The following is a 26513-nucleotide window of genomic DNA, read 5'->3' as shown; positions in this document are numbered from 1 at the left end:
TTAGCTCCTATGAATGTTGGTTAGTATACTAATATTAAAGCTGCATACACACACAACGATTTTGTTACCAACGATTTTATGAACGATTTTCGGTCAGATTATCTGTCAGATTTTTTAAAGTGTAATGAACGATTTTTTTGAACTACAAACGATTTTTGCATATTCCCTTAATGAAAATCGTTGAGTTGACAAGTCTGACTGAACTACAAACTACAGACTACAAACGTGAACGTGCATGAACGATAATCATTCATCGTTTGACTCAGAAAGTGAACAATTTTTGCAAACGATTATCGTTAAACAATATCGTTTAACGTTAATCGTTCAAAAAATCGTTGTATGTGTATGCAGCTTTAGTGTTAGTTTGTTGTACAGCTAATTTATTTTCCCCTTAGTGTATTAATGTTTAATGAGGGATCTGTTATTCATCCCTAATCTGAGATGTGTTATTTGTTATATGTATTACTATATCAGTCAGATCCGAATGGGGATCTTTTATCAGTTTGTGTCCAGAAAGTGCTAATCTTACCTTACATTAATATTATGTTTTATATTTCAGTTATCGATGGTATATAGTAATGATGTGGCTTATATTGTATTTATTCTGCGTATTAGGTAGGAAGTTAACATTCCATTTATCCTATATTATTCAAAAATTGTTAATCATGGCATTATCCACATCAATTAACCGTTGTTGTTACATATTTAATCATATGCTGCTCAGAGAATTATTCAGTTACTAAGTGCATCTCATTTGCTTTGCTCTCTGTGTGTTTATATACACTACTAATTATTTTAATACAAATATTTTGCTGCTATCATTTCTATATATTTTAGGAATAACAAACAATAAAAGTTATGTTTTAAATGGAATAATCACCCCATAGAATATAATATTGTGTGTAATGCTGGCCACACCAGGGCCGCAACTAGGTGGGGCTGGAGGTGCACGTGCACCGGGTTAGCCGATGTACCCGGTGCCAGTGACGTCCAGCCCGGCGCTGCAGAGAGGCTCCAAGGCGCCTGGCTCCTTCTCTGCAGCGATGCAGTGTAGCCGGAGGCTGGAATACTGTCCCGAACTCCAGCTTCCGGCTCTCCCCACGGGCACTATGGGGGAGACGTCATGACGTCTCCCCCATAGTTCCGAGGAGCAGCCGGTGGACCGGACGCGACTCTGGATGCATGAGCAGGGTTCAAGGTAAGTATTTTTTTTTAATAAGCTGCACTACAGGGGCATTATGGGGGCATGGGCATTATCACATGGGCATTACTATTGGGGCATGGGCATTACCACAGGGGCATTACTATGGGGGCATGGGCATTACCACAGGGGCATTACTATGGGGGCATGGGCATTACTACAGGGGCATTACTATGGGGGCATGGGCATTACCACAGGGCCATTATTATGGGGGCATGGGCAATAAGGGGCATTACTAATGGGGCATGAGCACTACAGGGGCATTATTATAGGGGCATGGAAATTACCACAGGGGCATTACTATGGGGGCATGGGCATTACCACAGGGGAATTACTATGGGGGCATGGGCACTACATGGGCATGAGCACTACAGGAGTATTACTATTGAGGCATGAGCACTACAGGGGCATTACTACTGGGGCATGGGTACTACAGAGGCATTACCACAGGGGCATTATTATGGGGGCATGGGCATTACCACAAGGGCATTAATATGGGAGCATGGGCTCTACAGGGGCATTACTATGGGGGTATTAACATATGGGCATTACTATGGAGGCATTACAATATGGGCACTACTACAGGGGCATTGCTATGGGGACTACTACAGGGGCATTACCTCAGGGGACATTACTATAGGGGCACTGCTGCAGGGGGAATTACCAGGGGGGGCGCCAAATTACTGTCTTGCCCCTTGTGACAAAAATCCTAGTTTCAACCCTGGCCACACACATAGCGATATTTTAAAAACAAAATGAAAAAACAAATTAACCCCTAGTATTCTGACAATCTAGGAGGCGATGCACTGTGACAGTCTGACTGAAGGAGACATCGTTTGAAGATTGGACACCAAATTGTGTGCAGATCATTTGCAGAGCTGCCGGGGAGAGTTTCAAGGGAAATCGTACACATATCGTACACATCGGCTGATCGTGTGCAGATTGCGTTGTGTGTAGGCACCTTTAGTTCAGGGGTATGTGCACTGAAGAAGAAACCTTTTCTTTTTTCCTTCCAATTAGGGATAGGTAGAAGACCGCAGCAGCCGCTAGCAGTCTCCCACTGCAGCCCAGCACACAATAGCATGGACCCGGGCCTCTCCAGCAAGCCTGGGTAATTAGTACCCCCCCTCTCTGCGCCCCTGCCAGGGGGCCCACACCGCACACCCTGCATGCTGAGCCAGAGCAGTAAAAATGGCGGTGGCCATTTTCCCGGAGACCCGCGCATACGCAGTAGATTCTGGCACTAAGCCAGAATCTACTGTTGCACCCACTGGCCGCCGCGCCAGTGGCACCACTAGAGAGAGATGGGGGCCCGCACTGGGTCTGTAAATGGGCCTCCTCCTCTCTTAAAACTCCCCTGATCTACATACAGTCAGGTCCATAAATATTGGGACATTGACAGAATTTTCATATTTTGGCCTCTATTCATCACCACAATGGCTTTGAAATGAAACAAACAAGATGTGCTTTAACTGCAGACTTTCAGATTTAATTTGAGGGTAATTACATTCAAATCAGGTGAACGGTGTAGGAATTACAACAGTTTCTATATGTGCCTCCCACTTTTTAAGGGGACAAAAGTAATGGGACTATCAACTCAAAAGCTATTTCATGGACAGGTGTGGGCTATTCCCTCGTTATTTCATTATCAATTAAGCAGGTAAAAGGTCTGGAGTTGATTCTAGGTGTGACATTTGCATTTGGAATCAGTTGCTGTCGACTCTCAATATGAGATCCAAAGAGCTGTCACTATCAGTGAAGCAAGCCATCATTAGGCTGAAAAATCAAAACAAACCCATCAGAGAGATAGCAAAAACATTAGGTGTGGCCAAATCAACTGTTTGGAACATTCTTAAAAAGAAAGAACGCACCGGAGAGCTCAGCAACACCAAAAGACCCGGAAGACAACTGTGGTGGATGACAGAAGAATTATTTCCCTGGTGAAGAAAAACCCCTTCACAACAGTTGGCCAAATCAAGAACACTCTCCAGGAGGTAGGTGTATATGTGTCAAAGTCAACAATCAAGAGAAGACTTCACAAGAGTGAATATAGAGGGTTCACCACAAGATGTAAACCATTGGTGAGCCACAAAAACAGGAAGACCAGATTAGAGTTTGCCAAACAACATCTAAAAAAGCCATTACAGTTCTGGAACAACATCCTATGGACAGATGAGACAAAGATCAACTTGTACCAGAGTGATGGGAAGAGAAGAGTATGGAGAAGGAAAGGAACTGCTCATGATCAAAAACATACCACCTCTTCAGTGAAGCATGGTGGTGGTAGTGTCATGGCGTGGGCATTTATGGCTGCCAATGGAACTGGTTCCCTTGTATTTACTGATGATGTGACTGCTGGCAAAAGCAGCAGAATGAATTCTGAAGTGTTTCGGGAAATATTATATGCTCATATTCAGTCAAATGCTTCAGAACTCATTGGACGGCGCTTCACAGTGCAGATGGACAATGACCCCAAGCACACTGCAAAAGTAACCAAAGAGTTTTTTAAGGCTAAAAAGTGGAATGTTATGCAATGGCCAAGTCAAACCCCTGACCTGAATCCGATTGAGCATACATTTCACTTAATGAAGACAAAACTGAAGGGAAAATTCCCCAAGAACAAGCCGGAACTGAAGACATTTGCAGTAGAGGCCTGGCAGAGCATCACCAGGGATGAAACCCAGCCTCTGGTGATGTCTATGCGTTCCAGACTTCAGGCTGTAATTGCCTGCAAAGGTTTTGCAACAAAGTATTAAAAAGTGAAAGTTAGATTTAGGATTGTTTAGTTTGTCCCATTACTGTTGGCCCCTTAAAAAGTGGGAGGCACTTACAGAAACGTTGTAATTCCTACACCGTTCACCTGATTTGGATGTAATTACCCTCAAATTAAATCTGAAAGTCTGCAGTTAAAGCACATCTTGTTTGTTTAATTTCAAAGCCATTGTGGTGGTGAATAAAGGCCAAAATCTGAAAATTCTGTCAATGTCCCAATATTTATGGACCTGACTGTATATACCGAGAGTCTTATTAAGTAATGTCAACATAGAGCATTAGGGCATGATAGATCTGAATGGTTAGAATATAAGGTGAAGGATAAAACGCAGTAAAGAAATATAGTTTCATTTATTACGAATTATATTATAAAAAATAAAGAAATAGAGAGTATCCTAGAAAAGCATTGGAGCATTTCGAGCTTAGACCCCTTGTTAAGAGATTTAGGACCTTATTCAGAGGCGGCCGTACGGTCTACGACCGCACGGCCGGACGGATGTTTGGCCAGTGCGCATGCGCACGAGGGAGCCGGCTCCCTCGTGCGCATGCGTGAGACCCGCTACGACCGACAGCGCTGGTCGTAGCGGGTCTCTTTCCAAAGGGGGCGAGCTGTCGATGTTGATTGACAGCTCGCCCCATTTGGAAGGCGGGCCGGGGGGGTGGCAGCCCAAACGGAGGCGTTCCCATCACCCGAGCGGTCGTTAGAGCTGTGGGTGTAAACCCACAGCCTAACAACCGCAACAGAGGCGGGCGGTCAGGATGCAAGTGGCCGCCCAGTTTCTGAGTGACCGCTTGCATCCTCCGACCGCCTCTGAATGAGGTCCTTAATTCCATCTAAACCCAGAGTAGTATATAGAAAATTGTGTAATCTAAAAAACAAATTAACCCCTAGTAACCTAAAAATGATAAAGGAAGAAAATTGGCTGAATAAAATTGAAGGCTTTTTCCCTTGTAACAAATGTAAACTATGTCAGTATGCAATTAGGGATAATAAGAGACTTTGGAATTCAACAAATGATAAATCGTGGAAGATTAAAGGGAAAATGAATTGTTTGAGTACCGATGTTTTCTGGGCTGCACAGAGCCCTGTCCTCATTGACATATTATTATCCTGAGGACAGCCCAGAAACATCTATGTACATGATATAAACTTTTCTGCAAAACGCTGGAGTGACTGGTTGGTTTGTACTTCGGTGCATTACCTTTAAGGATCATATAAAAAAAAATATATATAGATATATATATACACACACACACACACACACACATATTTTGAGTCTCTTTTTTTATTTTACTTCTAAGTGTAGGGCTGTGACTAGGTTTGTACAGGAAGGACAGCCGCCTGCTGTGCAGAGCTGAAGGGAAGAGCTTGGGATAATATTCTAGGTTAATTTGTTTATACTTGAGGTCTAGGAGGCATCAAATGTATTTCTAGCTGCAGACGCCAAGATTTCAAGTTACGGCTGTGACTAATGGGATACATTCACCTGCGATTGTTTGCCCCAATTCCAGATTCTGCCGACGCCGGGGAATCATAGAAATCCAACATGTTGGAAATCTTCAATTCGCCGATCTCGATCAAAAAATGTTCAGAATTGGAGAGTTGGGGACTGTCAACATTTGTTTTTCCCTGACCGGCCCATGGTCAGCGATTGAGATCGGCAGAATGGGAAATCTTGCCGTAGATGTAAGTCCTGCATACAGCAAGTATAACTGAAAGCCCTGGCCACGCACACTCAGATTTACTGTCCTGGCAAAGCGTTAAGGCCAGCATCTCTCAGCTGACTCTGATTTTAAAGACATATTGTGACGATTGTTGATTTTTTTTTTACATCTTATATAAAACCAACCCCAAGATCATTGGCATATCTATAACGGGTGTACATCCATATAGTTATACTTACCTTTCCGGAGTCCCGCTGCATCGGCCGACAGAAATCACGGTGAAAAATTGCGCGGCTGTCATTTTCCCGGATATTTGCACATGCGCAGTAGAGAAGTCTTTGGGAACATAACACAGACACCAAGTCCCCGGAGTCCTGCGTATGCACAGTACACTCTGGCACAAAGACCTCCTCAAACCGCACCTGCCAAAGATAGTAAGCTACACTGGCAGAAGGGACTGATATGAATGTCTAAAAGATTTGGGGGTCTATTTACTAAGCCTTTGATGGAGATAAATTACCAGCCAACGAGCTTCTGTCATTTTTCAAACACAGCCTGTGACATGACAGTTAGGAGCTGATTGGCTGGTACTTTATCTCCATCCACAGCTTAGTAAATAGATCCCTCTATGCGTAAAGTGCTACGTCCCACGATGGCACTATGGGCCCGATTCAGCTTGGGTCGCCACTGCAAATACGCACGCAATCAGCCGTGCGTGAGCCGACCACTGCGATCGGAACTGCGATCGCAATGACCACGCAGACCCATCGTAGAGTGATTGACAGGAAGTGCCATTTATGGGTGGTGAGTGACAGGGGCTTGGTCGGCTACGTTTGAACGCCGTTGCAGGGGCATGCATAAATTATCCACTACAATGCCCTACGCAGCCTGATAGCGTGCACTGAAGTTAACAATTTCTGAGTAAGGTCAGAGCTTGTGCAAGTGTGCGTGAGGCTGCGATGGTACTCGATTGTACCGATGGTTACGCAGTCTTGCTAAACATTACGGATGTGTGTAAGATAAAGTGGGCGTCCTTATGTTATACTGTCAGCGGTATAGCGATTGCAATGAATCATACTATCGCAGTGAGACTGCGTGCGTAATCGCTATTGCAATCGCAGTTGCAAGCCTTACTGAATCAGGCCCTATGTATATAAATGATAAATAAAAAATGCTGGATTACACTTCCCTAAATGTCACCTCAATTGTCAATTGCAGCAGGTCTGTTTGAGGTGACAGCAACACATGTATATCTATCTATATATATACATACACACACATATAGATCTACCTCTCACTCTATAGAATGCATGATATGCATAAATGTAATAACATCCGGAATGACTATGCAGCAGGGGATGGATGATTGTGTGTGAGGGATATTTTGGAGTGAGAAGAACACTCCCAGCCACTGTTACCATACCAACCCCCTTCCCATGGCAACCGGGCCTAAACAGGGCCTAGTACTGGGGCCTCGCATGATGAAAAACCCGGTCGGCAACACACAGTGACCGGCCTACCTTCTTCACACCATCATGGACGACAGCTTCGTAGAAGCCGCCGCCTCCTCTGTGTTGAGAGAGTTCCTCAGCAGGAAGGTACGTACGGGTCATACATGACACATGCGTGTGTGCATCAGATACGGATCTTACGTGACCCATGGGTGCATTGTATGTGCGGGTGCTGGTGGGCAGTGTGGGATAGGCTGACACTATGGATTGTCAGCTCTTGTGCTCGTTACATTCCCTACAATGCTATTAATAACGCTCCAGAACGCACAGGACATAGCCCAGGGCAGCCTCTGGCTCTCCTGCTGCTCTGATACTAGAACTCACAGTTTGGCAGGGCACGATGGGACTTGTAGTCCCACAGCACCTTGGTCAACACCTGTTCTAAATGGCATTTATTTCTTCTCATAATGTATCTAATACAGGCTCTGGAAAAGACAGTAGCAAAAAGCATATATAATAATAATACATTGTTATTAACAACAACTCATGTATGCAATGTACTTTTTTACTTGAACTATTAAAAGTTTATATTTTATTTAAATGTTTTTTTTTTTCCCTGTGGAACCAGTAACAGAACAGGACATAGATGCTATTAGCAGGATTGTCCTATATGTGCAATACAGGATAAAAGACAGAGCAGCTACACAGCTGTATAATGCAGTGTAAATGGGATCCATCATTTATGTTTGGGTTGATGAAACGTGCAAACGGGCAGAAGTATGGGAGACAATGGAGGCGCCTGTTGCCGGGCGCCAGCACTGAAGGGGAACCTCCTCCATTGTCCACAATATATTCACTCCACTTATGGCTGTAAATATATACCCGGAGTGTACTGTCACAGCCGCCCAATACATGGCACTTCTTCCCTAGATAGATAGATATGCAACATATTTATTTTCCTTTTTTGGGGGGGGGCAAAAATTATAACTTGCCTTCGGGCACCTGGCATGAACTTACGCCACTGCGTGGAAAACTGTCATGCAATAACATACTCATAATAATTAAATACTGCATATGTTGTGCGCAGGATCCCAGTGCTTATGTCTTCCTTCTGTCTGTAAATGTTTCCGTCACGCAGACTGTTCGTTATACAGGACGACTTTGTAAATTAATATGATGACCAAAAATTGGCTAATTTTAACATGTCATTTTAAAATAAAGTTGTCAATCCTGTAAACCAAGAAATATTTATCACCATCATCATCTACGTACTGTAAATGCTGCTTTGGTTCCTGCGGCTGATGGGGCACAGTACAGATCAAACAGTCAGGGCCCCGGGCTTCCCACCCGCTGGATGCAGAGGTGTATAATGGAGCACTGGCAACCACAGCAGGCACACGCCATGACACCCCCCACAGTACTGACATACTGGAGCAAGGTTATAGATAACCTTTTAAAGGGAGAAAAAGTCAGAATAATTTATTAAAGAAAAAATTGCCCTTGTCTGTCATTTATAGGTTTATGTGGCGATGAACGTGGTCTGGCCTCCGTTCGTCTGCGCTGCTTCTGATTGCAGCCAGTAGCCATGGGAGGGGGAAAAGACACATTTGGGAATAAGGTGATAGCAGGGTCGGAAAAGGGGCGAGGGAGCAGAGGCAAACTTGGGGAAGGGAGCAGGGGCACACTTGGGGAGGCATGGGGTCATGCCATACTTGCCTACTTTTGAAAAAGCATTTCAGGGAGATTGTGAAAGCAACACCTATGAGCGCACGGTAAGTGGGCGTGTGCTGCTACATGTGAGAGGCATGTCATACATGTGATAGGCGTGTACTGCTACATCTGAGAGGCGTGTCATATAATTGACTCACATCCAAATGTAAATGAGCCCCAAAGCAGTCAGTAAGATCTGTTTGTTGATGAAAATACACTAAGGGGTATATTTACCAAAGTGATAGTTTTTAGAAGTGGAGATGTTGCCCATAGCAACCAGATCTAGCTATTATGGTGCATACACACGGGACGATCGACAACGATAACGATAATGCTGAACGATCTCCCTGCACCTTCCCAGTGTGCTGGATGATCGATATCAATCATCCATCACACCCCCAACCCAAAGACAGCCAGTTGATCTCGGGTCCCTATAGTAACCTGGTCGATATCTATACCAGGTTGGCCCGCATGCACGGTCGATGGATGATAACGAAACCGAAAAAGGCACGATATGAACGATAACGATATGATCGATATCGTTATCTTTCATATCGTGCATTTCTATCGTACCGTGTGTACGCACCATTATCTTTTAGAAGGTGCTAGTTGGGGCAAGGGCACACTTAAGGAGGGGATAGAGCATAGGGATGCCAGATCATTAGGATCATTTTTTGAAAAAAAGTTTTTATTATAGAACTGCATAGAGTACATTAACAGTGAATATACAGATAATATCCAGAAGATATATGATTTTATGTAAAAATTTTAAATAACAGGGTGTTCTCTAAAGTGCAAACACATTATTCGGGAACGAGAGGACCACACATAAATCCACAAGAACATGGAAGGCAAATTTGAGGGTATCAAAATAAAATAATATTGTTTTCCCTAATGAGTGTAACCACATGCTATTACATAATAATCTTACAGTGGAGGTTTTCCTAATGTTAAGGACTCTAGATTGTACCATGAGGTTAACTGAACTGCTGAGCAAAGAGAGTTTTTCACAGAAGAGTAAATGGTATGTATATATGGGATCCAAATGTTAAATAATGTTCCCACTCTATTGTCTTTATGAATGGACATTTCTAGGCAATCCATATGGAACAGATGTTCTATTCTAGGCAGTGACAGTGCCAGAGTATATCCACTATGATCACACAGGCATCTTTGCAACTGCGATCCTTGCTATTATGCTTTATTTGCCGTCCCAGCACTGTAACACAGGGCCTGATTCAGACCCGGTCGCAAGCGCTGAGCGCTCACAACCGGGTCGTTGGTGGCCAAGAGAGCATGCGCACGATTGGGCGCGAGACCATCTTGACCATCGCGACCATCATCCTGGCTGCTCGCATTAGCTGTGGGTGGCAACTCGCAGCAATGCGAGCGGCCAGGAGGCCGCTCCATGAAAATAAAAAGGCGCCCTGATTCTGAGTGAGCGCTCTGTCAGAGCATCCGGCTCTGAATCAGGGCCACAGTTCCTGGGCTAGCCACTCCCGGAAAGCGAGATGGACACTCCCCTGTTTCCAGGAACACCAGCCTCTCCTGCACCGTCCCTTAAATGCCTCTGCCTGTCAATCAGGCAGAGGCTTTGAAGGGTCTGCGTGCGACTACGCAGGACCCATTCTGCACACTTGCAAAATGGGTCCTGCGCACACTTATATTCCCAATAATGTGGAATCTGTGATCTTGCGTGCACTGCTGAATCAGGCCCTAAGCTGCAGGTGAGACAGAGGGGGCAGGAGAGTGATAGGGAAGACAGCAGGACAAGAGGGAGAGGGGGTATTTAGGGACAGAGTAAAGCAGGGATGGCTCGAGGGCTGTTCAGGCGGAGGGGCTGCACATGGGCGTCACTCCTTCCACTGCCTGTACCGATGAGGGCACTGTTTATAAAAGTAGATAACCCTAATGCCAACAAGGGATCTCTGGCAGTAAGCCCCTGTGGCTCAGACAGGAGGGGGGGTCGCAACAACCCACATGCCTATCCAGCATTGTCTCTGCCACTCTGCATCCGATTGCATCCCCGGCCCTCATTACAGGGGAACCCAACAACTGACAGCACCAGGGATAGCCAGGCAAACATGACTAGACCCTGTCCTGGCTCCCTATAGCTCACGGCGGGCACGTACACATAGGAGTCCAGCTGCAGTACTGCTGCTCCAGCAGCCCCTCCATGAACCCATCCCGCCTGGGGGAATCTAGCGCCGCCTCACTGCACTGAACTGGCGAGTCGCCTATCTCGGGTGCAGTGGCGGCGTGCTGAGCACACTTACTGCCCACAGGGCACAACCACAATATATACACAGGTGGTTCCCCTAACAGGCCCCCCTACCTTCCCACCACCACCACACACTGCTTCTCATACTTATTTTCCCAATGCAGAAATCAGGATTAAAGGGCTAATGTTATAAATGTCTGTAACTTTGTTCCTTGAAGAAGGATCCCACCTAACTATAAATCCATAATAGGGTGGAGTTTACCTAATCTGCCCCTGCCCCATTTATAATATGCCCATCCCACCCATTTATAATAAACCCCCTTTATAATCTGCCCCCACCCCTGAGTAAGGAAATCTCAATTTACTCTTCCTAAGAAATCTTTAGGGAAAAGTGAATTTGTGATGGGTACACATTGGCCGATATATCATTCATACACCTGACAATTATATATAACATCTCAGCCGTCCCGTCGTCCAGCTTGTTCTACAGTATCTGTGAATGACACCGCTCACATATATATCATGTTGACCGTTCAGCGCGGCAGATGTGATGTATCTTTCAGATATATCGTGTTCAGATGATGACAGACCCACTATGCTGGCCACGGGAACCGCCGTCAATTACTTCACTACCATTTCATATGGCCACACATGTTGGTCGGTCGGTAAGTGTGTATGCACACCTGCATACACACCAAATATTTCTGCCCGATGGCTGATTCGTCGGCCAAGTGTGTACCTGGCAGTAGATTTCCTGTTGGAAGATGACGGAGTGACAGAGAAATAGTAAGTAAAATAACCCAGCTCAGGACCCATCTACCCTAGGATTCTAATAGCTTTTAGAATACACAATCTTGCCACATGAACACTTTTGCCCCTGTGGGGACCCATGTGTGTTTTTTGTTACTATGGGGGGCAATGAGTGTGTTATTTGTTACTATGGGGGGCAATGTGTGTGTATTTGTTTCTATGGGGGCAATGTGTGTGTTATTTGTTACTATGGGGGGCAATGTGTGTGTTATTTGTTACTATGGGGGCAATGTGTGTGTTTTTTGTTACTATGGGGGGCAATGTGTGTGTATTTGTTTCTATGGGGGCAATGTGTGTGTTATTTGTTACTATGGGGGGCAATGTGTGTGTTTTTTGTTACTACGGGGGGCAGTGTGTGTGTTATTTGTTACTATGGGGGGTAATGTGTGTGTTATTTGTTACTATGGGGGGCAATGTGTGTGTTATTTGTTACTATGGAGGGCAATGTGTGTGTTTTTGTTACTATGGGGGACAATGTGTGTGTTTTATTACTATGGGGGCAAAGGGTGTGTTTTTTGTCACTATGGGGGGTAATGTGTGTGTTATTTGTTACTATGGGGGTAATGTGTGTGTGTTATTTGTTACTATGGGGGGCAATGAGTGTGTTATTTGTTACTACGGGGGGTAATGTGTGTGTTATTTGTTACTATGGGGGCAATGTGTGTGTTTTTTGGTACTATGGTGTCTGCACTCAAGGCTATCAAGTTTTTTGTGAGAGGTACTCAGACCCCCCCTGCGTGCGCTACAGAGTTAGGATGCCTTGAGGACCGAGTTCGGGAACTACTGGTCCAAAGTATTTAGGAAATAAGTCTATTTGAAAGAGGCAAAGCAAGTTGACCTTATTATATGACAAAAAAGACACAGGGTCTGATTCAGACTTCAGATGTCAATAGATGCTTCCTGTGATTGGCAGCTGAGTCCGAGGCTATGTGTGTATTATTTGTTACTATGGGGGGCAATGTGTGTATTATTTGTTACTATGGGAGGCAATGTGTGTATTATTTGTTACTATGGGGGGCAATGTGTGTATTATTTGTTACTATGGGGGGCAATGTGTGTATTATTTGTTACTATGGGGGGCAATGTGTGTATTATTTGTTACTATGGGGGGGCATTGTGTGTATTATTTGTTACTATGGGAGGCAATGTGTGTATTATTTGTTACTATGGGGGGCAATGTGTGTAGTTTTTGTTACTATGGATGGCAATGTTTTTTTTTTCTTTTTCCCGTGTTACTGTGTGGGCCAATGCATGTCAGTGGGGGAGGGGAGGCTCCAAAAATTCTAATACAGGGTACTAGTAGACCTGGGGCTGGCCCTGAAATAAAGGGACAGAAATAAAGAAGGGGATGGAAAAAGGGGGAACAGTGGGCCTGATTCAGACCTGGACGCTATTTGCGGCCGCTCGCTCTCAAAAAGGGGCCAGAAATTTAAATTGAGCGCTCGCTCTTTGCGGTGTGAGGACGCCTCTATGTCTGTGCGAGCGTCCACTAAATGCGCTCGCTATTTTTTCAAGACGCCCCTTTGCCGTTCGCAAATCATGTCATCTCCTGTTTTTATTAGATTAATCGGGAACATCGAACGGCATCTGAACTGCTCGCAGCGCTTGAGGTAGGAATTATTTCCGTAATCACTGCGAGCAGTTCAGGCTAAAAGACAACCAAGTGACGTGATCGATGACGCTCCTTAACTAATTATGCACTCCCATTAAACGCCGTTTTGACTGTTGGGCACGCCTGCGTTCGCACAACCACTCCCCCGTTTTCAAGCACCTTCCCCTGTTACCACCCACAAACGGTACATTCTGTCAATCACATTAGCAGCCCCTCTGTGTTTTACGAGCACAAGATTTCCGACCGCAATGACTGGTTTGCGCACGCACATTGCGAACCATACGCATGCGCAGTTGTGCGACCATCACTCAGAGCGAGCATGCGGACGCTTACGAGCGGGTCTGAATCAGGCCCAGTGTCCGAGGAACAAAAATAAACAGACAAAAGGGGTAAAAGAAAGCAAAGGGAGATAGAGGAAGGGGGGGGGGGGGGTGGAGAGATACAGGATGGAATAGAGAGGAATGAAATACCCAGGCAATGCTGGCCAAAAATCTTGTTGAAGTTTTCCAGCGGTCACAATTTATTGTCCGAAGTGTTAATACCAGAATCCTGTCTATTTAACTACACTATACACTATTTTCTGCTGTATCACCATTTTATATCATCCTCTTCCTAAGGGATTGAAAAAGACAAGTCTAATTCTGGAAGAGGAATATCCTCGCCCCCCGCAAAGCATCAATAACAGGAACGAATTGAGGAACATTTTACATTTGGACTCTTTATATAAAGAAAACAAGGTAGATACATTTTCTTTGAATTGTCTTGAACACTGAATATTTATACCTCATGTCTCCCGGCATTCCTCCTTCTTACAGTCTATAGTTCAGGACATGGGGGTAGATGTACTAAGCCGTAGGGAGAGATAAAGTACTAACCAATCAGCTCCTGTCATTTCTCAAATGCAGCCTGTAACATGACAGAAGTTAATTGGTTGGTACTTTATCTCTTTCCACTTTATCTCTCTCTAAGGTTTAATACATCTCCCCAATGGAGCTCTATGCATTTTGTTTAGTCTGTTTATGTTCTTCGTCTTCCGTTCTGTGCCCAGGACTGCGGAATATGTTGTCACTTTTGGAATGTGTTGTTTGTGTGAAATCTTACGACCTTTAATTTATTCACTGTGTATATAAAGTACAGTTCTACCTGTGATCTATATTTGGTCAACAACTCTTCATTAGTAGAACTGCTGGTATTCATACGCAGGAGATTCAAATACCTCTAATGGTCACTTAATGCAGATAGTCAGCTCCAGAGAAGAGACCGTGCCTTTGTCACATGCAGGCCTGTCCTCACTAACACATTACTCATCTCCTGATATTCTGTGTGCTGCTGGGGACCATGCTCCTCCCACTTCATTACACCTCTGCATACCTGTCGCACATCATTTACACCTCCACATACCTGTACCACATTATTTACTCCTCCACATACCTGTCCCACATAATTTACACCTCCACATACCTGTCCCACATAATTTACACCTCCACATACCTGTCCCACATCATTTACACCTCCACATACCTGTCCCACGTTATTTACTCCTCCACATACCTGTCCCACATCATTTACACCTTCACATACCTGTCCCACATTATTTACTCCTCCACATACCTGTCCCACATTATTTACATCTCTACATACCTGTCCCACATCATTTACAACTCTACATACCTGCCCCACATCATTTGCACCTCTACATAGCTGTCCCACATTATTTATACCTTCACTTACCTGTCCCACATCATTTACACCTCTACATACCTGTCCCATCAATATACCTCTACATACCTGTCCCACATCATTTGCACCTCCACATACCTGTCCCACATCATTTGCACCTACACATACCTGTCCCACATCATTTACACCCCCACATACCTGTCCCACATCATTTACACCCCCACATACCTGTCCCACATCATTTACACCCCCACATACCTGTCCCACATCATTTACACCTCCACATACCTGTCCCACATCATTTACGCCTCCACATACCTGTCCCACATCATTTACTCCTCCACATACCTGTCCCACATCATTTACGCCTCCACATACCTGTCCCACATCATTTACTCCTCCACATACCTGTCCCACATCATTTACGCCTCCACATACCTGTCCCACATCATTTACGCCTCCACATACCTGTCCCACATCATTTACGCCTCCACATACCTGTCCCACATCATTTACGCCTCCACTTACCTGTCCCACATCATTTACACCTCCACATACCTGTCCCACATCACTTACACCTCCACATACCTGTCCCACATCACTTACACCTCCACATACCTGTCCCACATCACTTACACCTCCACATACCTGTCCCACATCATTTACACCTCCACATACCTGTCCCATATCATTACACTTCTACCCATTATTGAGCTTTTTAGAAAAATTCACCTGAAAACTGACACATTTGGCCAAATTTAGCTATTTAAACCCCTCCAAGTGTACAATTATTCATTGGGAGGGGTGTACCAGAGGTCCTGCACTGTCCCCCAACATTTTTATCTTAAAATAAAGATTTCCCCTCCTTGTCTCCTGCTCAGGGGGGGTGCGCACACAATAACACAAATATCCTTAGTAAAATAAATGCCAGTGTGGAATTGGATTGCAAATGTAATTGTCAGTGAGAGTCCCCTGTGGGAAGGGGTCGCTGGACCCAACTTGCACCTAGCTGGAATGGCTCCATACACTGCATAGGACAGACTATGATGATTCCCCCACTCAGCAGGTGTTTTTTTTTGTGTTTTTTCTCGTATTTTAATAGTTGGCAGAAAAACCATTAAAAACTCTTCTGGAGCTCATGACAAAGTACTTTCTGGAGAGTTTTGGGAAAAACAAAAAGTTAAAAATGACCGGAGACCAGGATGCAGATGTTTCGAAGATAATCAGCCGAGGACATCAGAGAAATGAACCAAGGACCTCATTTCTGGACGTTTATGACATCTCTGATAGTGAAGCCGGGGAGAGCACGGCTGTGTCTGAGACCAGCAGAATCCAAATCCACAGGTATCATCTTCATGGCATGTAGCGCCACCTAGAGGCTCTTTCATACATTACTTTTTTGATTATGTTTGAATATGAACTTGCAGTAGAAAAGTCTAATCTGTGGTAAGATTTTTACTTCCTACTCAGGGGCAGAACTATGGGAGACAATGGAGGCATCTGCCGCCGGGCTTCAGCACTGAAGGGGCACCTCCTCCATTGTCCACAATATTTTAAATATTCATGTAAACATGTACAGGAGGTCTACGCCTGATAACACGATACGTTATGAGTGAGTGTAGAACGAGGTGAAATAAAGCCAACAAATATAATAGTAACGAAATCCCTTTTATTTGAGTCACAATGCTCAGGGAATATAGATTACGCACATGCTTGAATTAATCTATTTGATCTGCTTGTGTGGTTGAATGAAATAGTACGGGGACACGGGGCGGGGAGGGTCTTTATAGAAAGGTGATTAAGAATAAAGTGATAATATTCAAATAAATGGCTACTGCAGGGTTTGCAATGGCCAACTGAAATATGAGGTGTCTGTATGGAGATCGGGGGATGGTGAGACGTCCCTCACCCCTACCGCAGAGCGTCACTGCGGTATCTCAAGTCCGTAGCCTGGCCGACATGTACAGTCTCTGTTGAGGCCTCACCTGTCCGATGTCTTCTTGCTTCTCTGCGATCGTCCGGGCCGTATTCCATTGTGCGTGCTTCAGTTGCGCACCGGCGTGGTCCCCGCAGTGTCCTCCGGAGCAGCGTCCATCGGCCAGTACAGTGCTGTCGGGTGAATATATTCACCCCACTTAGGGCTGTAACTATATACCCAGAGTGTACCGTTACGGCCGCCCAATACATGAGACCTCTTCCTGGCACCTGAGAAGCCACCATACGCTAGTGGAGAGCTCTGTGTCAGACCATCAGCTGCCGCCTCTGTCTATCTATAGTCTGTCCCTACTCATTGGTTGTTCTTTTGTCAGTGTGACAGGTCCGGCGACCCCCTCACCCACAACTCCCTGTCTCACTCCTCCGTGGCATGCCTATATTCTGTGTGCAACTGTAGGTGTATCTGCTTGTGAAATGCTACATTACAGTGTCAGCAACTGTTACAGGGGGGGCACCAAATTATAACTTGCCTCCGGGCGTCTGGGATGAACTTTCGCTACTGTTCCTACTACATGCAGTTCCCTAACGTGCACCTGTCCCGGATATCTCATTTTGTGGACAATGCAGCCTATAAAGTAACTAATGGCCAGTGGCCTAATTGAGACAGTGATGTTTATTCACTAAGCGTAGGATTAAAAAACCCGTCCCATCGTATTTGAAATTGAAAAGGGCAATGATTTTACTTGCAAGACATGGCTAGTAAAAACATTGGCCTTTTATATTTCTGGCATAAACACGATTGGAAGCGCCGGGTTTTACAACCTGACACTTAGTGCATAAGCCCCAGTGTCTCAGACACCACCGATGATTATCGCTAATATCATTAATATCGGTTCAGGCCCACGCAATGTCTGCCTCTGTTTTTTGTGTGGATACCGGTGAAGTGATGCTTAATATGAATTGCTTTTACACGAGCACGTATCATATATAATGGTATTTTTATTTACAAAGTGCTGAAGGCGCTTTACAGAAATAATGACCTTAGGGCCTGATTCAGGTTGGATTGCAATGTTGCGTTTGCACGCAGCCGGACGATGAACCAGACTCAACGATCGCGAATGCGATCGCAGGCAGTACGCAGAACCATCACTAAGTGATTGACAGGAAGTGCCGTTTGTGGGTGGTGACGGTGGGGTGGTCATGGGAACGTAGACGTGTCAGTGCGTCCGAACGCCGCTGCAGGGGCGTGCATAAATTATTCTCAGCGAACCCATACGCAGCCTGAGTACACGCTCCGTGCAGGAAGTTTAGCAACTTCTGCGGCAGGATAATGTCAACCACAAGTGTGCGTGCAGCCCCGATGTTACTCGATGTTACAGATGATTTTGCATACTTGCACATTAGTACTGATGTGAGAACCCTTTAGCCACTTATATACCTGGTGGTTCGTATAGTCATAATTAACAATACTTCCTTTTTTCCGTTGAAGGTGATAAGGTCCTGTTGGAAAACATTAATCTGTTCACTTATTTTGTCACACCAATTATTGGATTTATCAACAGAAAGTAATGGTAATGAACTCTCAAACACGGCAATTTCCTAGGGTTTCCAAGGGGTCTTAATGAGTCCAATCCATACAACATTTTTCTGAAATAGTTTATTTTTTTGAACAATTATTATTCTCTTTTTTGGAATGACCTGCAACAATATTTTTTCTACTTTATTATATTTATTTTTTTCACTTTTTTATTAGAATTTTTTGTTTTGGTTTATTTATTTATTTTTTTGTGTTTGAGTATGTATGTAATTGTTTACTTTGTTGATTATTCACTAATTGGGTGATTTATGTGATGCTGACTTATTACCCACAATTGATGCTGTATATCCCAATATGGATAGCATTATGGGGGTCATTCAGACCCGGCCGTTAGCGCCGATGCGCTCTGACCGGGTCAATGGCCCCCCCACAGAGCATGCGCACGACGGCGCCGGCGTGCGCATGCGTGAGACCCGCTACGACCGACAGCGCCGGTCGTAGCGGGTGTCGATCCAAAGGGGGCGAGCTGTCGATGTTGATTGACAGCTCGTCCCGTTTGGAAGGCGGGCCGGGGGGGTGGCAGCCCAAACGGAGGCGTTCCCATGGGAACGCCTACCGTTTGGGGGAGGCCCCACTGACATCACTAGTGATGTCAGTGGAGTGCTTCCGGCTCAGACAGAGCCAGAAGCTCTCTGGGGCTTACGACAAGTGAGACCCTACCCATGGGTCTCGTCGTAAGCCCCGATGGTCGCGATGGTCTCTGACCATCGCGACCATCACCGGAGCGGTCGTTAGAGCTGTGGGTGTTAACCCACAGCCTAACGACCGCAACAGAGGCGGGCGGTCAGGATGCAAGCGGCCGCCCAGTTTCTGAGCGACCGCTTGCATCCTCCGACCGCCTCTGAATGAGGCCCAATATCTTTTTTTTTTTTATATTTCTTAGTCATACTGCTACAGCACTATTTATCTTGGTTGCGTTCGCACGCAGCCGGACGATGAACCAGACTCAACGATCGTGAATGCGATCTCAGGCAGTACGCAGAACCATCACTAAGTGATTGACAGGCAGTGCCGTTTGTGGGTGGTGACAGTGGCGTGGTCATGCGAACGCAGGCGTGTCAGTGCGTCCGAACGCCGTTGCAGGGGCGTGCATAAATTCTCAGCGAACCCATACGCAGCCTGAGTACACGCTGCATGCAGGAAGTTTAGCAACTTCTGCGGCATGGTCATGTCAACCACAAGTGTGCGTGCAGGTCCGATGTTACCGATGATTTTGCATACTTGCACATTAGTACTGATGTGAGAAGAGGGTAAGGGGCGGCATTATGTAGTGCTGGGCGTCTACATCTTGTGCTGTGATGGCAGTATGAATGCATTCATTAGCATATTTTCGCAGCTAGTGGGTTCGCGCAAACACAGCCGTGTGATCCGTACTGAATCAGGCCCTTAATACAGAGGTTTAGATATGCAGAAAATATAGCCACGAGCCACCATATACACAATACAGAAGCGCGGCAGCCATTTGGGGTCATCAGTTCCAAGGAGTTTTCCTCCTACCCACAAAGGCATCAGACGAGGCAGCCATCTTGGGTGCACTATTTTGTTTTACACTGGGCAGACCATGGAATGTCTGGAAGAGATGATACATAATGAGGGGGAAGCCTAAAACTAAAACGAGATACAAAATCTTACATCGGAACCATGCATTGTTCATCCTTCCTACAAGAATACCAGACGAGGCAGCCATCTTGGGTGCACTATTTTGTTTTACACTGGGCAGACCATGGAATGTCTGGAAGAGATGATACATAATGAGGGGGAAGCCTAACACTAAAACGAGATACAAAATCTTACATCGGAACCATGCATTGTTCATCCTTCCTACAAGAATACCAGGCGAGGCAGCCATCTTGGGTGCACTTCATAGATTACAAAGTGTGAGATACAGTAAGCGGCACATGGAAATAGACGTACAAGAGTAAAAGTGTACATTGACCAACAAGATTCCCACTGAATAAATTATTCCAAACGCTGTTCATCCTGCTCATAGAACTACCAGGTGTGGCAGACATCTTGGGCACACTACATACGTTACAGTGGGGGGGATGTACAAATCGTAGAAATTTAATGCACAGTGGGGAATTTCAGAACAAATTATATTTCTAACAATTAGCACAGTGTTTACAACAAAAGTACAGTGAATTCAAAAACTTTTTTGTAAAAAGGCCACAAAATCCAAACAAATATGTATGTGCATAGGAAAATCCAAGTAGAGGACAGCCAAGCTCCTTGTCTGGATGCACACCACCTCCTCCAATCTGAAATACAATAAATGACAAAGGCGCCTCCTAGTGCAATATGTTACAAGTGTGAGCTGAGTAAATTTTAGAAGTGAACCTGTACCTTTATGGATAAAGTAAATAGGCTTATCTCAAGGTTCCACATAAAGTCATCCTCAGTATGGTTTTTCATACTTTTAATAGAACTCCAAAAACACATTCAAGATAAAAACAAACACACATAGTGCAAGATGGTGTTTCAAAATGAGAGAACAATTGTGTACATAAATTCCCGTACAATAGATAGAGAGAAAAAAACTGCTTATCTGAAGAAACGCGTTTCGTCTGGATGGAACTATGGACCTGATTCAGACCTGCTCGCTAAGCTGCGGCCGCTCGCACTGACCGATAGTCACCCGTCTACGCATGCGCATAATTCACAATGCGCGTGCGCAAGCCAGTCTTAGCGATGGGGAATCGTGTGTTCGTAGTACATAGACTGGACGCTACTTTGAGTGACTGACAGTGCCGTTTGTGGGTGGTAACAGGGGCAGGTGCTTGTGAACGGGGGAGTGGATGTTTGAACGCAGGCGTGTCTGGCCGTCAGAACGGAGTTTAATGGGTGTGCATAATTAGTAAAGTAGCTTCACTGAACATGTCACTTGGTTGTTTTTTAGCCTGAACTGCTCGCAGTGCTTACGGGAGGATAGAGTCAGCCACAAGCGCCTCTTCCGATGGTCCTCGATGTACCAATGTTTTAAGACACTTCCTGGAGATGACGTGCGCTAATGGGCGTCTACATTGACAAAGTGGTCGCTCACCAAGACATAGTGGGCGTGCTTATGCTTTGCTGAGCGAGCGGCTGCCTTGACGTCACTTTGCAAAATTTAAATACGCTGGGAGCGAGCGGCCGCAATTAGCGAACTGGTCTGAATGAGCTCCAATGTCTCATCTCCTAGATTTCCTCAGGGGTAATGGTTGCTGGTTGCTCTGCCTAAAAAAGAACCACTATGTTGCCTAGGGTCACTGGAAACCCTAAGACTAGAGTCTGTGTTTTCACTCTCAGAGAGGGATTAGGATGAAGAGGAATAAATATGTCGGGGTGCACGAGGGTAAGACCTTTGTGAACATCTAAATTTGTTGGGACCTAAATCACACTTTAGCCACTTATATACCTGGTGGTTCGTATAGTCATAATTAACAGTATTTCGTGTTTTCCGTTTGAAGGTGATAAGGTCCTGTTGGGAAACATTAATCTGTTCACTTATTTTGTCACACCAATTATTGGATTTATCAACAGAAAGTAATGGTAATGAACTCTCATTAAACACTGCAATTTCCTATGGTTTCTGAGGGGTCTTAATGAGTCCAATCCATACAACATTTTTCTGAAATAGTTTATTTTTTTGAACAATTATTATTCTCTTTTTTTGGAATGACCTGCAACAATATTTTTCTACTTTATTTTATTTATTTTTTTATTATTTTTGTTTTGGTTTATTTATTTTTTTTGCGTGTTTTGAGTATATAATTGTTTACTTTGTTGATTATTCACTAATTAGGTGATTTTATGTGATGCTGACTTATTACCCATAATTGATGCTGTATATCCCAATATGGATAGCATTATAGCTTTTTTTTATATTTCTTAGTCATATTGCTACAGCACTATTTATCTTGTTTGCATCCCATGGTTGTGGAGCACACCAGGTCCTATTGATTTATATGCCCTATGGTTTGAGAACCTATTACTTTTGACTGCTATGGGCTTCAGTTATTTGTGCAGCATACTGTAGTGCTTCCGGTTTGCCACATGCATTCCACAGTGGTGCAGCGCATGCTACTTCCGGGTTCAGCGCCGTGGTTGCCAATAAGATGGTTTGTCATTGTTTATTCAGTTTATGCCTAACGGTTTTATTTTCCAGCGGCCATGTAGTATCTTATGCTTATGCTGTTGTGTTTTAGTAGTGGTATTTGACATGTGTCTGCCGCTATGGTTCTTGATGGTCTTGACGCCCCAGAAGGCTTTGTGGCCAGGGGGCGGACTTGGGGATAATCAGTGTGGGTATTTATGTCGGCGACTGGTGATGGTGTTCACTCGTCATTTGGTTGCCTACCTGTTTCCATTTGCTGCTGTGCCCTGAGGAACGTCCTTTTAGGACCGAAACGTCGATTTCATGCACTTTATCTTTGCCAATGAGTGGTAATTAAACTTTTTAAAATTTTGTAAAAAACCTGGCGAGTGCCGATCTTACTTTTGATATTTTATGGGCTATATATATATATATATATATATATATATATATATTATATATACAATCAGGTCCATAAATATTGGGACATTGACAGCATTTTCAGATTTTGGCCTCTATTCACCACCACAATGGTTTTGAAATGAAACAAACAAGATGTGCTTTAACTGCAGACTTTCAGATTTAATTTGACGGTAATTACATCCAAATCAGGTGAACGGTGTAGGAATTACAACAGTTTCAATATATGCCTCCCACTTTTTAAGGGGCCAAAAGTAATGGGACTATCAACTCAAAAGCTATTTCATGGACAGGTGTGGGCTATTCCCTCATTATTTCATTATCAATTAAGCAGGTAAAAGGTCTGTAGTTGATTCTAGGTGTGACATTTGTCAACTCTCAATATGAGATCCAAAGAGCTGTCACTATCAGTGAAGCAAGCCATCATTAGGATCAAACAAAACCATCGGAGAGATAGCAATAACATTAGGTGTGGCCAAATCAACTGTTTGGAACATTCTTAAAAAGAAAGAACGCACCGGAGAGCTCAGCAACACCAAAAGACCCGGAAGACCACGGAAAACAATTGTGGTGGATGACAAAAGAATTATTTCCCTGGTGAAGAAAAACCCCTTCACAACAGTTGGCCAAATCAAGAACACTCTCCAGGAGGTAGATGTATATGTGTCAAAGTCAACAATCAAGAGAAGACTTCACAAGAGTGAATATAGAGGGTTCACCACAAGATGTAAACCATTGGTAAGCCACAAAAACAGGAAGACCAGATTAGAGTTTGCCAAACAACATCTAAAAAAGCCATTACAGTTCTGGAACAACATCCTATGGACAGATGAGACAAAGATCAACTTGTACCAGAGTGATGGGAAGAGAAGAGAAGGAAAGGAACTGCTCATGATCCAAAACATACCACCTCATCAGTGAAGCATGGTGGTGGTAGTGTCATTGCGTGGGCATGTATGGCTGCCAATGGAACTGGTTCCCTTGTATTTATTGATGATGTGACTGCTGACAAAAGCAGCAGAATGAATTCTGAAGTGTTTCACACAATATTATATGCTCATATTTAGTCAAATGCTTCAGAACTCATTGGACGGCGCTTCACAGTGCAGATGGACAATGACCCGAAGCATACTGCAAAAGCAACCAAAGAGTTTTTTAAGGCTAAAAAGTGGAATGTTATGCAATGACCAAGTCAAGCCCCTGACCTGAATCCGATTGAGCATGCATTTCACTTGATGAAGACAAAACTAAAGGGAAAATGCCCCAAGAACAAGCAGGAACTGAAGACATTTGCAGTAGAGGCCTGGCAGAGCATCACCAGGGATGAAACCCAGCGTCTGGTGATGTCTATGAGTTCCAGACTTCAGGCTGTAATTTGCTGCAAAGGATTTGCAACAAAGTATTAAAAAGTGAAAGTTAGATTTAGGATTGTTTAGTTTGTCCCATTACTTTTGGCCCCTTAAAAAGTGGGAGGCACATATAGAAACCGTTGTAATTCCTACACCGTTCACCTGATTTGGATGTAATTACCCTCAAATTAAATCTGAAAGTCTGCAGTTAAATCACATATTATTTGTTTCATTTCAAAATCATTGTGGTGGTGAATAGAGGCCAAAATATGAAAATTCTGTCAATGTCCCAATATTTATGGACCTGACTGTATATATATATATATATATATATATATATATATATATATATTATATATAGGAAATATTAAAGCCCAAAAAGGGGGCCCCACATGGTGCATCAAATATAGACAAAAGTTTTATTACATAAAAAACAAAGACTCCAGGTTAGCGTGCGTACCAAAGTAGGCGGTCTAAAACCACCGCAAGCATAAACAGTGAAATAACAATAAGGCTGGTGTTTCACCCGAACGTCTCCAGGATCTATTCCAGCCAGTCAAGCAGTAACAGAGGGTCACGCCAGGCCAATTGTTATTTCACTGTTTATGCTTGCGGTGGTTTTAGACCGCCTACTTTGGTACGCACGCTGACCTGGAGCCTTTGGTTTTTATGTAATAAAACTTTTGTCTATATTTGATGCACGATGTGGCGCCCCCTTTTTGTGCTCTAATATTTCAGATTTCTACCCATTGGGATCTGGGTCTGTGTGAGGGGAAGACGCCGGCTGATTGCTGCGGCTGCCGGCCTGTGCACTATTAAGATTTCAATTGAAACCAAAAAGACACAGTCCAGTGTGTCTCTGTGAAATCACTTCAGGACTGTGGTATCCTGTCCTATTTCATTGACTATTTTGTACTAGCGCACTGACTTTTTTTGTTGTTTTTTTTATATATATATATATATATATATATATGACATATACCTGAAGGAACGTGTTTGTGCTGTGAAGATAGAAGATCGTTATCATCTGCAACAACATATTGTTGATGCTTGTGCTCAGATTCAGCCAGACATGTTGGTGAAGGTTCATCAGAAATGGGAAAAGAGATTCGAGCACTTCGAACGTATCCTATAATCTTTATGTTAAAACTGGAAAATGAATAAAGACACGTCAAAGCACAGAACACCATTGTTTTTCGTATGAAATTCTGCATCTGTTTGATATGTCACATGACTACCTTCCCAATTTAAAAGTTAGAGTTGCATCCAAGATGGCCGACTTCAAGATGGCCGCCATACTGCTGACTTACCCTAAAAAGTTTCCCCCACTCCCATATCATATTTGTAGACACTGAATTAATATTTCCTTACTCATTTCCTTTTTATAAGGGTGTTACCACATTTATGGTCCAGCCTATATAGTGTGTGTGTGTGTGTGTGTAATATTTCTTTACCATATATGTTTTCATGCTGTAGAGGCCAAGATAAAAGAAAAAAAGTAGGTTAAAGTGGGAAAGGATATTAGACAAGTGGGGTTGGAAAGATGAGTGGTAGGGACCATGATGGGGTAGTACGGGGAGAAATGGAAAGCAGCTAGTGTATTGCAGGTAGAAGTACATGGTAAAACGATTGAGACATATTGCAAAATAAGTGAGGATAAATTGATAAATTGCAGTAATACATGTTAATATATAAATGTTGCTCTTATTACAGTTTTATCATTGCTTCCTTAAATGTAAATTAAGTATGTGATGTATATTTACTTTAGTCACAAAGTGATTATCTCTAGTATACATGGCCAATCTCAATAATGACCCAAAACTCAAACTATTTAGCATTTTTTATGATTACAACAGACATGTATTTTACATATTCTAACAAGATCTAATTGTTTATAGAAATATAATAAGACTGGTTATAAAGCTGAGACTGCAGTCAGTTAAGCTGCTGAAACATCTGTCTGACATTTGCTGTTTACTGGCTCAGATAGAGAAGCACCTCCACATGGCAAGTAATGA

General features: G+C 43.9%; 1 protein-coding gene across 2 annotated transcripts in view; it reads left to right on the top strand.

Moving 5' to 3' along the window:
• The first annotated feature begins 7012 nt into the window (after positions 1–7012).
• Positions 7013–26513, top strand: part of MINDY4 (MINDY lysine 48 deubiquitinase 4) — a 171139-nt gene continuing 151638 nt past the window's right edge. For both annotated transcript variants that reach the window (XM_088442581.1, XM_088442580.1), the window contains exons 1-3: positions 7013–7236; positions 14060–14179; positions 16225–16466. In XM_088442581.1, coding sequence (XP_088298707.1) covers positions 7174–7236; positions 14060–14179; positions 16225–16466 — 425 coding nt within the window. In that variant the 5' untranslated portion in view covers positions 7013–7173. The remainder of the gene's footprint in view (positions 7237–14059; positions 14180–16224; positions 16467–26513) is intronic.

Source organism: Taudactylus pleione, unplaced genomic scaffold (genome assembly GCF_031769625.1).
Source record: "Taudactylus pleione unplaced genomic scaffold, aTauple2 ptg000314l, whole genome shotgun sequence".
Lineage (NCBI taxonomy): Eukaryota > Metazoa > Chordata > Amphibia > Anura > Myobatrachidae > Taudactylus > Taudactylus pleione.
The sequence above is the reverse complement of the archived record's forward strand: the minus strand, read 5'-3'. Positions and strand labels throughout refer to the sequence as shown.